At 39.8% G+C, this 15,594-nt stretch overlaps 1 protein-coding gene and 1 pseudogene across 2 annotated transcripts; both read right to left on the bottom strand.

Annotated features, from left to right (window-relative positions):
- Nucleotides 1-1,648: 1,648 nt before the first annotated feature.
- Nucleotides 1,649-6,707, bottom strand: LOC311112827 (CKLF-like MARVEL transmembrane domain-containing protein 7). The gene is made up of 5 exons (XM_084155961.1): nt 6,471-6,707; nt 5,019-5,195; nt 4,738-4,836; nt 2,760-2,841; nt 1,649-2,416 (listed from the first exon to the last, which is right to left on the bottom strand). Exons 1-5 carry the CDS (start codon nt 6,579-6,581, stop codon nt 2,403-2,405), a joined length of 483 nt encoding a protein of 160 aa, XP_084012087.1. The 5' UTR covers nt 6,582-6,707; the 3' UTR covers nt 1,649-2,402.
- Nucleotides 6,708-9,394: 2,687 nt separating this feature from the next.
- On the bottom strand, nt 9,395-11,869 carry LOC311111496 (sialic acid-binding Ig-like lectin 15; annotated as a pseudogene). Its single transcript has 8 exons — nt 11,827-11,869; nt 10,986-11,381; nt 10,522-10,874; nt 10,342-10,410; nt 9,960-10,004; nt 9,774-9,872; nt 9,600-9,638; nt 9,395-9,426 (listed from the first exon to the last, which is right to left on the bottom strand). The product of its transcript is annotated as a sialic acid-binding Ig-like lectin 15 (transcript).
- Nucleotides 11,870-15,594: the final 3,725 nt, after the last annotated feature.

Here is a 15,594-nt window from a genome sequence, read left to right as displayed (position 1 = left end):
GTACACTTGAATAGGGGAAGGGGGCATTGGATACACACACACAGTATACTATAAGAAACAGTAATGTGCATGAAGGTCAAGGATCAGGTTCTACTATTTGTATCAACCACTCAGAGAAAACGTCTTATGTTCAACAACTTCTCAACCAGTGGCGGTCGGTGCCATTTAAGATGAGGGAGGACGCAATTTTTTTTATGAGCATGGCCTTATTTATATTACAGCATATTGGATGACTGTCATTCATATTCCATTCACCCAGCTCAATGTAACATTGATAGGTTTAGGCTACTACATGATACTAAAATGTTCCCTATACCCATCATGAGGTTGCTACAACCTAGCCTATGAATGAAAGTTTACAACGTACTGTAGGTGCACAGGTCGAGAGAAATTTGAGTAATCAAGGTGACAGACATTGTCACATTCAATACCGTCTTGCACAATCTTGCCTGCATCTAGCTGATCTAGGGTGTAATCATTAGTCCAACAGTTGCAAATGATTATTTTTTTGTCCAATAGAAACTCAACAGAATTGGCAGAATGAATACACCCCTGATCACACGCAAACACAGTTCACTTTCATAATAGCCACATATAAACAGCATTATCGTTGGAAAATTCCTTCTCGCATCTACGCGTTCTCTTCTCACCTTTTTCCTTCGCTTTTTAGACTTCAGTGCACAACACATCAGCTGTCTGTGACCAGGCTAAAAAAAAATTCCAAGCCAAACCTTTATATCATAACTGCTACACACAGCCTACATAGTTTTCACCATATTAGCTAACGTCAAGTCAACATAGCTACTATAACTAGTGCGTTAGTAAACCTGCAGTACAGTGTACAGTTAGCAAGCATTTTAGCAGTTACACTGGCGGGCCCCGGTGGCAATACATTATTAAAACCAAAAGCTTACCTTGACTTGGAAGAGTTTCAGTGTTGGATAGCCAGCTAGGTAACATAGCATCTCTCTCTGTTTGAGCCGGGTGTTTGAGTAGGTTAAACTAGCTAGCTGCATTCGCTAAGTAAGTGAAAGTTAAAAAAATATGAAATACAGCTAGCTCTCTCTCGCTTCTCCTTTATTTTTGAAGAAATGGATTTGTTCAAAACTGTTCAACTATTGCCTTTCTCTCTCTATGAGTCAACTACTCACCACAGTGCTAGCTAGCTGTAGCTTATGCTTGCAGTACTAGATTCATTCTCTTATCCTTTGATTGGGTGGACAACATGTCAGTTCATGGTGCAAGAGCTCTGATAGGTTGGAGGACATCCTCCAGATGTTGTCATAATTACTATGGAAGTCTACGGAAGGGGGTGAGAACCACGAGCCTCCTAGGTTTTGTATTGAAGTCAATGCACCCAGAGGAGGACTGAAACTAGCTGTCCTCCGGGTACACCATGGTGCTACCCTACAGAGTGCTGTTGAGGCTACTGTAGACCTTCATTGCAAAACAGTGTGTTTTAATCAATTTTTTTGGTGACGTGAATATATTTAGTATAGTTTTTATCAAAAAATATATAACATTTTAATGTTTCACTTTTTATTTTAATGAAATTCACTGAGGAGGATGGTCCTCCCCTTTCTCCCCTAAGGAGCCTCCAATGGTCTCAATGTCTTATGTTCAACAAACAAGGATTCAGAGACTTGGATGCTGTTGAGTTTACCATTTACTTCAGTCAAACAAAAGCATGTTTCAAATATAAACCCATATACAAACTGAAACATATCAAATAAAGAAGAGATGTTTAAATACAAGTGATACTGTGAGGCTGTATAAAGGTTGACCTTTTTATGAATATATTATTCTCATAAGCAGCCTATAATACTGTGACAGACATACAGTAGTAAGCTTGAACATAAAAGCACAAAACTTTATCATCATAAAACATTTGCTCTCAAATAAATAATGTAAACAGGGTGGCATTGACATATCTAACTCTAAAAAGCTTCAACACTGAAAAACAGCATATGACCTCTTGATTTCAAAACATTCAAATACCGACCATTCAAGATGGAGGGATGGTTTGGGCTGGGTCTCAGCCTTTAGTTTAAACACTTTGGAGGCACTTATATGAAACAACAGCTGGTTGCTATTCACAGCACACACAGGTGACTTCTTACCCCTAACAACTGACCGGTCGTCAGGATGGTGTACCTCAAAGAAGGAGAAATGACTTTAAGCTTTATTGTAAACTGTACAAAATAGAGTGTTTAGCAAAGTTAACTGGCTAACTTGTAACTATCCTGAAGTGAAACCAGTCTCAGGCTAAACTGAAGTTTTGATTGTTCAACATTTCTTTAAATGGGCCCTGGGCCAGTTGTTAGGGTAAGAAGTGACTGTCGCACAGCACACTGACAATGGAGTCATCTTGGTACTTCAGGGGAAGAAATTATAGATCCGTTTTACACAGAAGCACCTACAGTTAGAGGAAGAATGAGTGATGGGGAAAGAGGAAACACTAGTTAACGAAAGTTTAGTCAACTAAGAACAAAAACCCTTCCTAGCCCTTGTAATAGCCGGCAGCACAGGAAATGCAATTGAATTAACTCCTGATCTGCGTTGCAAAAGAAAGCTCCACTGTAGCAAATATGCAAAGTTATATATCATTCACCAGTGTAAAAAGGGGACTATTTCATGATATGATTACAGGCTATATTTGAATCCCTTTCAATTGAGCGTCTGTCTTTCAAAGGCTCGGTACATGTCGCTAGGCAACTGTGGTCGGAGGGAAAAAGGATTTCAAAGAATTTCAGACTTACTGGTTGGCTGGGAACCACATGTGACCTTATAGGATGTCCATATGCTGACAGCCAGTAGGAATGTGGCGATGAAGCCAAATACCTGTAAAGGACAACAAGAAAGATGCCTTATTATCCCCCTATAAAAAACCTACATGTTGGTGATCTGTCAAGCATTCAGGGGACAGCTGTAAGTCCCCAAGCTGATGAAAGTGAATGCTGACACCAGGAGGTGCCTTGTCTCCACTGTACCTGAAAGGTTTCTCAAAATGTTGATAGCTTTGTCATTGAGATCAGGACAACAATATGAAGGTAAGAAACTGTATGCAATTCATTTTTATGTTGGTAATTATTAGAGTATTTTTTTCTATTGATAAGAGGACTCTGTGAAATTAACTTTTGATAACAAGCCGAGTAAACAGTCAGCCAAACCGAGGCAACTAGCTAGCTAGCTTGTTGATTTAGCTAGCTCTTCTCTTGTCTTTTTCATGTTAATGTTGTCTTCGCTAACAGTACAAAATAAAATGCTCATATTGACAATTTGAAGAGCATTTGTCATTGGCATTAGCTAAGAGCTAAAATCAACTGGCTGGTGTCTGATTTGATTTGTAGCTTGCTAGCTAGACACTTGTCAAGGACAGATAGGGGAGAGACTGGACAACATGCTGCTTAGGCTGCAGACAGGGCCGAGGGACAATCACACCCTCCCCCTCACAGCCTAGGTGAACTTCATTGTACTGGAGGACTACTGTAGAAATGGTTGGATTTGTTACAGGAAAGATAGAAAGGAGGATATGACGTGATTTGTTTGTGTTGCACCAGAATGCAAGGGCAAGCAGTTATGCGTCGTAGGGGGCAAAATTATTTTAGTTTGTGGTACTCCAGTGAATGTGATTCATTGCAGACATAGCCACTAGTAAAGGGACTCCTAGTCTTCACCCAGTAGCTCAGATGGTCACTGGTCATTTCTCTTCTCTTGCATGCTTTTAATTTGTTCCCATTCTGACTCTTCCTGTATTAGGCTATAGGCCAAGTGGAATGTATGTGCAGAATAAATTGAAATTTCAAAGCCAATTATTGTTATTATATTCCGTATTCTTATCATATTTTGTAATTCCAATTGTTTTCAGGCTTGAGTAAGACGATGTATTCCCCTCAAAGTTCTTTCAATAAAGTTATTGATTTATTCATATTATATTACTTGTGTATGTCTTTGCTTATCATATGTAAGACTAAATGCCATTTGTAATATGTTTTGGTGCACATCTGTGTTTAATATACAATCCATATAAGAAAGTGTTTGAACAGAACATTCCATAGAATTCTAGAAAAACCATTGTTCACTAAAACGGCTGTAACTCATTCACAGTAGAACATATTACTATTCTGATTTCAGTTTTTGAATCGTTACAAAATAAAGAAGACTCAATATGCTCTAATTTTTCTCTATCTTCATTAGGAAGTTGTGTAAATGTCAGTTGTTTGGGGAAAAAACATAGATTTTCATAAGATTTTTCTTAACTGATTACCATTTGTTTGATGTGGTGCTATTGTATGTAATATAATTTGTAAGGGCTGTTTCGCAGCTTTCAAAATATGTATCATGTTTTCATATAGGGTTTGAAACCAGCAAATTTAGCTCATTAATGCATGCAGAGCTCATGGTCTTTCAGACAGTTTTGGGATTCAGCCTTTTTTGGGAAATCCTGCCAGTGATGCAACAATGCCAATATGGCGATTTACAGTTACAGTTAGCTGGTGTTCTAAAGCCTAGTGTTTCCATTCCCCTTTAATAGCCATTTGGTCTGCTTTAAAGGGGAATCTCACACACCCACCACATAACAAACAGAAATAAACAATGGAGAGCTTAGATATAAGGTTCCATTTTTTCAAACAGGGCCTCTCAATTATCTACAGATAAATGCTGAGATACTAGGATAGATAAAATGAATGAACATTCCTCAGCTCTGGAAAGGAGCACCAGAAAACAGTTACTCACCGAACCAGCTACTAGTTCAGACACACCTCCATTCTTAACAGCTGCAACAACAGAGGCAATGAAGACCAGGATGGTCCCAACGCTATAATGCAGGAACTCCTGAAACAATGAAAGGTATAGATACGTGTTGTAAAGCATGTGTGTGTATGTGTGTCTGCGGAAAAAGTACAAAAAAGGTTTTAAATAGATTATGCACACTACTGTAAGTCTCTCTGGATAAGAGAGTCTGCGTGTAAATGTGTGAGTGTATCAGTGTGTGTGTCGTTTGCAGGGCCACTCACTGTCATTGTCCAGTTGATACAAGGGATCTTACTCTGCAGTCTGAACACATACATGAGGTAGAAGATGAGGAAGGCTATGAGGAACCATAGCGTCACCACCTCAAAGTACCGAAAGGCTGAGAAATCAGTCCAACCTCGTGCACAGTGTACACACAGGAACGCAATCAGGAGGGCTACCTGCAAACACACAGACACATAACAAGTTGGTTTCATGTCCCAGTATGATTCGAATCCTGGAGCATTTTGGCACCACATCAACACTGCAACTCCTGTGTTAAAAATTAATCCTGGTCTGCAATTCTGGTACCAGTAGGTTGGTCCAGATCCAGAATCTAGGGCGTCAGTACCAAGTTTTCAACACAACCCAGCTCTCACATGGCTAATGTTCAAAGTTATCACAAAATGTCACGTTCACATGCTGTTAAATATGCTTTATTGCTTCATATTGTAGGGCAGTTGCAGGGTATTTGGAACAACATTGACATTATTAAACCACAAGGGAAGGCTAAAAGCCATTAAACACCTAGGTAAATAGGAAATAACACCCATAACCAGCTTCCTCCATCTTTCCTCTGAAACACCAACATCATTGCTGTGGTGATGATGGTGACTATAAATAAGCAAGCCTGTAACATAAAAGTAGTGAAGATGCAAAACAGAGAATTTGAATTATTGTATTCTACTGTGCCAAACACAGATATAAAGAGGGGAGAACAGACAAAGTTGTAAAACCCCTGATTTCACAACCTTTGTTATGAAAGTGTGTAATTAATTACGAAATGTTGACATTCTGAGAGATGATGATAAGCATTCATTTATTTGAAGGTAGACAGCAATATGACATCACCATACACAGTGGGACAAGTTCCTGCATTACTGAAAACAACAACAACAAAATTATAATCTGCCAAGACTTCCACTATTTCAAACAATTACTGGACATCTCAGTCAAAACTGGATGTTATCACCCTCCCACTTGCCATTTTGCCTAATGGAGAGTTAATGCACAGGTCAATCTTTGGGAGGAGGTCCCAGTGTAGATTCTTGTCTCGGTCATTTAAAATATTTTATTAGTCCATTAAACTTGTAGTTTTTATAAAGGCTATTGGTTTCCACTGGTATAGGCCTAATTCATGTTATAAAGGCTATTGGGTTCCACTAGTATTGGCCTAATTTATGTTTTGCATGTTAATGTTTTGTGTAATAGCCTAGTCGTAGGCTACCAGTCAGAGAAAGCCACCTAGGATATGAATGAATCAGAGTTTCTGTTACGCACCTCGCTCCACTTTACCTTCAACTTCTGTGTGCATTCTCCACATTTTGGATTAAAGATCACGAAGATAGCAGACAGTAAGCAATATAAAATACAATCCAAACCCAACATTAAAAATAAAAACGTACAAAAAATAGTATAATTCTGTGCAGTATAAATATCGGATCAAAAACTCTTACCACTTGGGCGATTTTCAGTAATCCTTGTCCAGAGCGAGTATAGCCCAAGTTCAAGAAACCTCCGCCTGAATACGATGTCGTTGTGGTGGTCGTAACAACAGTATGAGACATTTTGATATGTATAAATAAATAAAATACAGTGTAAATAGTCTAGACTACAGTTTACCGTGGTCCACGAAACACAGGCAACTGCTACTACTGGCTTTCGGCTACTTCATGGTAGTCACTAGTTACCACAGCCACAAAGTCGTAAACCCGCCCTGTTTCTACAAATGATCTTCTTAAAATATTATTTTAAACCTAACCCTAACCACACAGCTAACCTTTTGCCTAGCCGTAACCTTAAATTAAGACCAAAAAACACAATTGTAGGGTTTTTACGATATAGCCAATTTGGACTTTGCGGCTGTGGTAACTTCATTGAGGGTGAGATTCAGTTGGGGTGGGGTTTTCCGGAAACAGTAGCATTTTTCAACTTCAACAGCTACAATTTTGCGTTTACTCAATGGGCCAGTTCGTTTTGCATGGCCCCGGGTGAGTGGTGATTTCACTTAAGGACCAATGGAATGGACTAACATCAAAACACGTATTGTCCGCAAATCACTCACGCACAATTGGACGCAAAGCCGCGTGTGTTATGGATGTTAATAATGAAGCATTTAAGATCTCCACCTAAATAGTGTTCGCATGATGGTTGAAGTTGATCTGTAGAAGTTGATTAAGCATGTGGCTATCAATCTCAATATGTTTGAAATTCATCAGACTTAGGCCTACTATTGTTAACGACACTTTAGGCCCTATATCATTGTAGCCTGCACCATAGACCCATACCCATTAGACCACCTTACTACATAGACAGCTGAATTGTATTTGTTCCAGGTTAATTTAAACACTTTTCCACCCATATTGCACAAGCAAGCAAGAAGCTCACATTACTTTAAGGTCAAACCTAATGTCTGATGAACAACTGTTCCAGAGCTGGTTTTGCGGTTGAATTGGTAACCATGTGGGGTTAACAGGTGTTGAACTATAGGCCCACCATCCTATCCCAAGGGGACTGCACTAATGGGACTACCCCATGCCATGCTAAAATAGATTCAGTGTAGTGTATTATTTACATCTTCATGCTTTAAACATCATTATAAACTGGGTGGTTCAAGCCCTGAATGCTGATTGGCTGAAAGCTGTTGGTATATCAGACCATATACCATGGGTATGACAGAACATGTATTTGTACTTTCTAACTACGTTGGTAACCAGGTTAAAATAGCAATACGGCACCTCAGGGGTTTGTGGTATATGGCCAATATACCACTGCTAAGTGCTGTATCCACACACTCCGCAACGGCTAAGGGCTGTATCCAGGCACTCCGCGTTGCGTCGTGCTTAAGAACAGCCCTTAGCCGGGGTATATAGGTAATATGACACACCCCCTCTGGCATTATTGCTTAATTAGACCCCAGACCCACAACACTGACGTATATAGAAAACTATCATATAACTTTAGTGACAAGTAGCTGGTTTTAAATTATTCCTCCATCGATATACAGTATGTTGTAACCTCAAATACACACTATCTGTTCATGTGAATACATTATAAATTAGCTGTTAAAAAAGAGCACCCACAGACACTTACGAAAAATAACCAACTAAGTAAAGATGTTAGGCCATTTGGTTCTTGCAACAACAACAAAAATCCTGAAGTCAATGAAGTTCCATAACAAAATGGATAGAGATGAAGCAAGACTGAACCCCATCAGGAAAGCAGTTTTTCATTATTCGATGCTTTGCAGCAGTAGGGTTTTGTTTCTGACACACCCCATCCATAAACATCTGTTACCACGGAGACGAGGGCAGGATGCTCTTCTCTGTCACCAGGTCCTGCGACTGCTACAGAGCAGAATGGGAAAGAGTGCTTAGAAAACCTTACCACATAAAGGCACACCCACCCACACACACTCTCTGACTGAGGTGGCAGATTTATCTTGCACATACCAGTAGGCCTAGTCTCCATTCGAGCAAGTGAGGCCAGATATGGAGACCAAACCACACCCTAAAAGGATATAACCATGTTGAGCCAAACAGTCTTATGCATCAGCTGTACAATCTTAAGAACCTGAATGAGTTACTCTGTGCATGTGGTCCAGTGGAACTAGATCCTCCATTACACTTGGAGAACATCATAAACACTCTGCAGCCAAAGGAAACCAATACATTTACAAGTACAAATGCACCACATTCTTTCTGCTTCATGGTCCTGCAGGGACGTTTAGTTTAAGAGGTTAGTAAACCATGTGATGCACCACATGGTAAAAACATGGACATGGACCCAAGTGACTTTGGGTCCTTGAAAAATGCTATATAAATACTATGTATTATTATGATTATTATACACCAACCTGAGAAAACCCTTCAGTAGTTTGATTACAGAGTTCCCTGCAGAGCCGGTGGTTGACTACAATCAACCACAGCTACACTCAGATTTTGCCCAGATAGTATCAGCTGGTTCTGTGGTGGTTGAGGCGAGTGACTGCACTGGCGTTCCTCTTGGGGTTCATGTGACTTGTGTTTAAAAGGAACGCTTCACTTCTTGGTAAGGAAACCCAGAAGTATAATGATGTAATTGCGCTCTAGAACAATAACAATTGTGACTGAGTAACATTTTTTTTTACAATTACAGTAACAAAACAATTACAATAACAATTTTTGTGCAATTATGTAATTGCACCTCCATGAGAATAACAATAGAAAAACTGAATCTACCAAATTGTCCCAATGTTGCGAACAATGGCAATAAGATTGACTGCCAAACCCTCATTGATTACTTTTGAAGGTGTCTTGGGAAATGTCTGTCAGAATGAGGGAGGTCAGTTTCAGTATGACATACCTCTAGAGTTACATACTGCCTGTTGTGCCTCAGCTGTTTACCCTAAGTCCACAATAGCATAGTGGACACCTAAAACGACAAAGGACAGTATAATAAGAATAATGGAAAGACACTGGCATTATGTCATGTTATGTCATGTTAAGGACAGTGCTGGACAGTGCTGTCTCAGCTGTATTATGCAATCTGAGGCTTTCTTGTGTCACTTCAAGAAAAGCACTATGTCAAGAATATAACGTTTTCACCTTCATCTGGTATGGGGACTCGAGAGCTTCTTTGGGGCGCTTAAAAAGAAAACAGGGCAATTTCACTTCAGCAGACAAGCTTATCTGAGCTTGTATGATCATTCAAGTGGTTCTGGCACTTAGTGGTATACCTATGGAATTCATGGTGCAAAATTGCAATAATTGAATACTTACATTGAGTGGTGGTGTTCAGTTGAATGGTTGAGTATACCAGATTTAGCTCCACGTCGCCATCCTCTGGTGAATCATGTTTATACAACGACTGTCGGCTTTCTGTTTGTGCAGAGAACGACAGTAAGAAACTGTGACACATTACAGATATGAACCATCAGCAAATATTTTACGGTCTTGTCCACTCACACATTTCTGAGACATTGGCATAGATAGAGGATCCACTTACCACAACTTTAGAAACAGGGAAGTAAAAAGTACAAATGTAAACTGCTGTGACACACTACGTTTATGACTGAATGAGAGGATATGATATGTTGGGCCAGTTCGAATCCATGAGCCAACTAGGTAAAAAATCTGTCGATGTGCTCTTGAGGAAGGCTCTAATTTCTCCTGTAAATCGCTCTGGATAAGAGCGTCTGCTAAATTACTAAAATGTAAAAATTTACTGAATAGCCTACCACTTAAAACTGTCTTTCAACTCAAACCCCGCCCTTTCATCTGAGGAAAAATAATTACCGATCAGAAATAGAAAGACTCAGATAGTCTAGAAAAGAGTAATAACCCTTACCTATAGCAGGATCTGTGCACAACTCAGATTGCTGCTTACTCTTTTCTGAATTGCAGAATCTCAGGTATCCTTTTGGAAAAGACCAGGGATAGTATATATTAATCTGTAAATACTCCTAAAATAGAATATCTTAATATATCTTTACTAGTATTTATTTTTGTACAGGTATCAATCACCTACCTCTTTTTCTCAGGCAAAATAAAGACACCCCAAGGAGCAGCAGCAGAAGCAGGACCCCACACACAGAGAGGGCTACAGTCAGAGCAGTGGGTCCAGGGGGGAACCGTCTCTGTGCCCTCCCCAGGCTGTTCTCTGCCATGCAGGTGTACACTTCCTGGGCGGAATAGGGATACAACTGGTCCACTGAAATGGGTGCGTTTCTATGGTGCTGACGCCAGGGTCTATGTTACTCTTAGAGGAGGAAAACCAGGTGATGGTGGGTGGTGGGTTCCCCTCAACTACACACCTGAGGCTCCCATTGCCTGGGCCGGAGGACGCCTCTACCCAAAACAGGCTGATAAACTGGGCCTTAGCTAGGGACAAAGCACAAACCTTGCATGAGTATCATTGTGGTAAAGCGTTTCATTTTCCTAGACCCTCAATAAAAAATATGTTATTGCTGACAACGTAGTGAGACCCATTACCCACGATATTGAGCTGTGTGCCACTGGGTGTCTGCCATTTTCCACCAAGCCAGTAAAAGTCCAGCTCCACTCTGCAGAAGTATACTCCATTGTCTGTGACCGCCAAATCTCTGATGAGGAGAGAGAGATCCCTCTGCTTAGGGTCTCCTTTGACTGAGAAGCGCTGGGATTGGTCAGCGACTGAACATTAATTAAGTCCCCCATTAGTAACATTTGTCACCTTGCACTGGAAGAAGGGCATATAATGGAATTGTCTGGCAATCCACTGAACTGTGATGTCTTTGGAGTAGTCTTGTTGCTGGGGATGGGTGAAGGAGCAGGGTAGGACCACATCTCCTCCTATGGTGCCATTCACTACAGGGGGCACTGTCATGGACCACTGACGTGAGAGGGTGCCTAGTGGGAGGAATATTAGTTAACAAACGGTTAGAGAAATGATATTAAGGATATTTCATGTTTGTTTTTTCTGATGGTCTCAAGTGTTTTTTAAAACTTGTATTCTAATTGGTTCAACTGGCAATATATTGTATTCTAATTGGTTCAACTGGCAATATATTGCATTCTAATTGGTTCAACTGGCAATATATTGCTCCTTGTTGATATTATGTTGCACTTTATTTGAACATAAACTTCAGAAACCAAAGGATCAACAAAGGATCTCTTATGAAACTGTATAAACATATAATCATCAATATAAAAATAAAAAAGAGGGATAATTCCTTTATTCCCAAATTACTGACTTCTATTCAAGAATGCTAAAGCTTAAATAGGAATGTTTCACCAAAATGAAAAACTGAATCTGAGTGTAAATGTAAATACCTGAAACAGGAGTTTAGCCTACCTGTAATGACAGAGAAGAGAGAGAAGAGTTGAGCCAGCAACATCCTAAAGGTAATCAAATATACGTAGCCCACTAGCACTGGAGAGAAAGAAAGAGAAGTCACACAGAGGAATTTCTACCACCACAATGCCTCAAATCAGAAAACAGAGTTGTGAAATGTAAGACATGAGAATAGCCATTTCCTGTTTAGCTACAAAAGTGCTTACTGTGAAACAAGTATGAGGGCTTGGCTGAGCAAAACTGCATTAAACATGGAAGTGTATTATTTATTTAAGCCTATCTGTGAATTTAAGATATTTTTCCTGAGCCTCTTTACTTGCTATCTATTGTAGCAAGCATTAAGACTGGAACAATTGAGGACCTCCATTTAGCGTAGTGAGAATTGAGAAATATAATAGGCCTACAGTGCCTTCAGAATGTATTCACACCCTTTTACTTTTTCCACATTTTGTTGTGTTACAGCCTGAATTTAAAATTGATTAAATTGAGATGTTGCGTTACTGGCCTACACACAATACTCCATAATGTAAATTTTTACAAATTATACTGAACAACAATATAAACGCAATATGTAAAGTGTTGGTCCCATGTTTGATGAGCTGAAATCAAAGATCCCAGAAATGTTCCATACACACAAATCTGTTTACATCCCTGTTAGTGAGCATGATCATTACACAGGTGCACCTTGTGCTGGGGACAATAAAAGGCCCCTCTAAAATGTGCAGTTTTGTCACACAACGACACAGATGTCTTAAGTTGAGGGAGCATGTAATTGGCATGCTGACTGCAGGAATGTCCACCAGAGCTGTTGCCAGATAAATTAATGTTCATTTCTTTACCATAAGCTGCCTCCAACGTCGTTTTAGAGAATTTTGCAGTACAGTACGTCCAACCGGCCTCACAACAGCAGACCACGTGTATGGTGTCCTGTGGGTGAGCGGTTTACTGATGTCAACGTTGTGAACAAAGTGCCCCATGGTGGCGGTGGGGTGCGCAGGCATAAGCTATGGAAAGCGAACACAGTTGCATTTTATTGATGGCAATTTGAATGCACAGATACCGTGATGAGATCCTGAGGCCCATTGTCGTGCCATTCATCCTCCGCCATCACCTCATGTTTCAGCATGATAATGCACTGCCCCATTTCGCAAGGATCTGTACATAATTCCTGGAAGCTGAACATTTCCCAGTTGTTCCATGGCCTGCATACTCACCAGACATGCCATCCATTGAGCATGTTTTGGGATGCTCTGGATCGACGTGTACGATAACGTGTTCCAGTTCCCGCCAATATCCAGCAACTTTGCACAGCCATGGAAGAGTGGGACAACATTCCACAATCAACAGCCTGATCAACTCTATGTGAAGGAGATGTGTCGCGCTGCATGTGGCAAATGGTGGTCACACCAGATACTGACTAGTTTTCTGATCTACGCCCCTACTTTTTATTTAAGGTATCTGTGACCAACAGATGCATACAGTATCTGTATACCCAGTCATGTGAAATCCATAGATTAGGGCCTAATTTATTTATTTCAATTGACCAATTCCCTTATAGGAACTGTAATTCGGTAACATCTTTGAAATTGTTGCATGTTGTATTTATATTTTTGTTCAGTATTCTTAAGAATGAAAAGCTGAAATGTCTTGAGTCAATCAGTGTTCAATCCCTTTGTTATGACAAGCTTAAATAAGTTAAGGAGTAAAAATATGCTTAACAAGTCACATAGTAAGTTGCATGGACTCACTCTGTGTGCAATAATAGTGTTTAACATGATTTCTGAATGACTACCTAATCTCTGTACCCCACACATACAATTATCTGTAAGGTCCCTCAGTCGAGTAGTGAATTTCAAACACAGATTCAACCCCAATGACCAGGGAGGTTTTCCAATGCCTCGCAAAGAAGGGCACCTATTGGTAGGTGGGGTATAAATAAAAAAAAGCAGACATTGAATATCCCTTCGAGCATGGTGAAGTTATTAATTACATTTCGGATGGTGTATCAATACACCCAGTCACTACAAAGATACAGGTGTCCTTCCTAACTCAGTCGCTAGAGAGGAAGGAAACCGCTCACTGATTTCACCATGAGGCCAATGGTGACTTTAAAACAGTTATAGAGTTTAAATCAAATCAAAGTTTATTGGTCACAAACCCATATTTAGCAGATGTTATTGCGGGTGTAGCGAAATGCTTGTGTTCCTAGCTCCAACAGTGCAGTAGTATCTAACAATTCACAACAATACTGTCACGTTCGTTTAAGGACGGGTCAGACCAAGGCGCAGCGTGAAAGGCATACATGTTTATTTAAATGATAAACACACGACAAACCAACGAAACGGGAAGTCCTAAGGCTACACACAAAACAAGCCTACTCACGGAACAAGATCCCACAACTAACACATGCCAACAGGCTGCCTAAGTATGATCCCCAATCAGAGACAACGAGCGACAGCTGTCTCTGATTGGGGATCACACCCGGCCAATCATAGATCTACAACACCTAGACTGAAACATAGAAAACACAACATAGAATATTCACACCCTGACTCAACATATAAGAGTCCCCTGAGTCAGGGCGTGACAAATATACACAAATCTAAAAGTAAAATAATGGAATTAAGAAATATAGAAATATTAGGACAAGCAATGTCGGAGTGGCAGTATATACATATGAAATTAGTAAAGCAGTATGTAAACATTATTAAAGTGACTAGTGTTAGGATATTAAAGTGGCCAGTGATTAAAGTGGCCTGTGATAGGAGAAAACTGAGGATGGATCAACAACATTGTTGTTACTCCACAATACTAACCAAATTGACAGAGTGAAAAGAAAGCCTGTACAGTTTAAAAATATTCCAAAACATGCATCCTTTTTGCAATAAGGCACTAAAGTAAAACTGCAAATAAATGTGGCAAAGAAATTAACTTTGTCCTGAATATAAAGCGTTACGTTTGGGGCAAATCCAACACAACACATTACTGAGGACCACTCCTCATATTTCCAGTCATGGTGGTGGCTGCATCATGTTATGAGGACTAGGGAGGTTTTATGATAAACAAAAGAAACAGGCAAAATCCTTTCCAACGGACACTGGGAGACAAATTCACCTTTCAGCGGGACAATAACCTAAAACACAAGGCAAAATATACACTGGAGTTGCTTACCAAGACGACATTGAATGTTCAGTTTTTGACTGAAATCGGCTTGAAAATGTATGGCAAGACTTGAAAATGGCTGTCTAGCAATGATCAACAACCAACTTGATAGGTGCAAATCTCTTAGAGAGAAAGACTCAAACCCAGAAAGACTCACAGCTGTAATTGCTGCCAAAGGTAATTCTAACATGTATTAACTTAGGGGCTTGAATACTTATCACATCAAGATATATTATAATTTATTTTTATTAATTTATTTTTTACAATTTATTTTTTACAATTTGTCTTCCACTTTGACATTGCAGATTATTTTGTGTAGATCGTTGACCAACAATTACAATGAAATCTATTTTAATCCCACTTTGTAACACAACAAAATGTGGAAAAAGTCAAGGGGTGTGAATACTCTGTGAAGGCACTGAATATGCTGTGTTGTGTGTATAGGACAGTGTGCTAGATGAGGGAAATACTCTATAGGAACTCATATGAGCTGTACTGGAATGACTGGCAGTCACAAGACAGGGTGTCCGAGAAACAGTGAGTCAGGTGAGGAGACAATCATAGAATCCTCACTGCATAATCTATCCTTAACACAGCAGTCTCAGC

This window comes from Coregonus lavaretus (assembly GCF_964263955.1).
Source record: "Coregonus lavaretus genome assembly, chromosome: 3".
Classification (NCBI taxonomy): domain Eukaryota; kingdom Metazoa; phylum Chordata; class Actinopteri; order Salmoniformes; family Salmonidae; genus Coregonus; species Coregonus lavaretus.
Note: the sequence above shows the minus strand (reverse complement) of the source record. Positions and strands in the feature narration are given on the sequence as shown.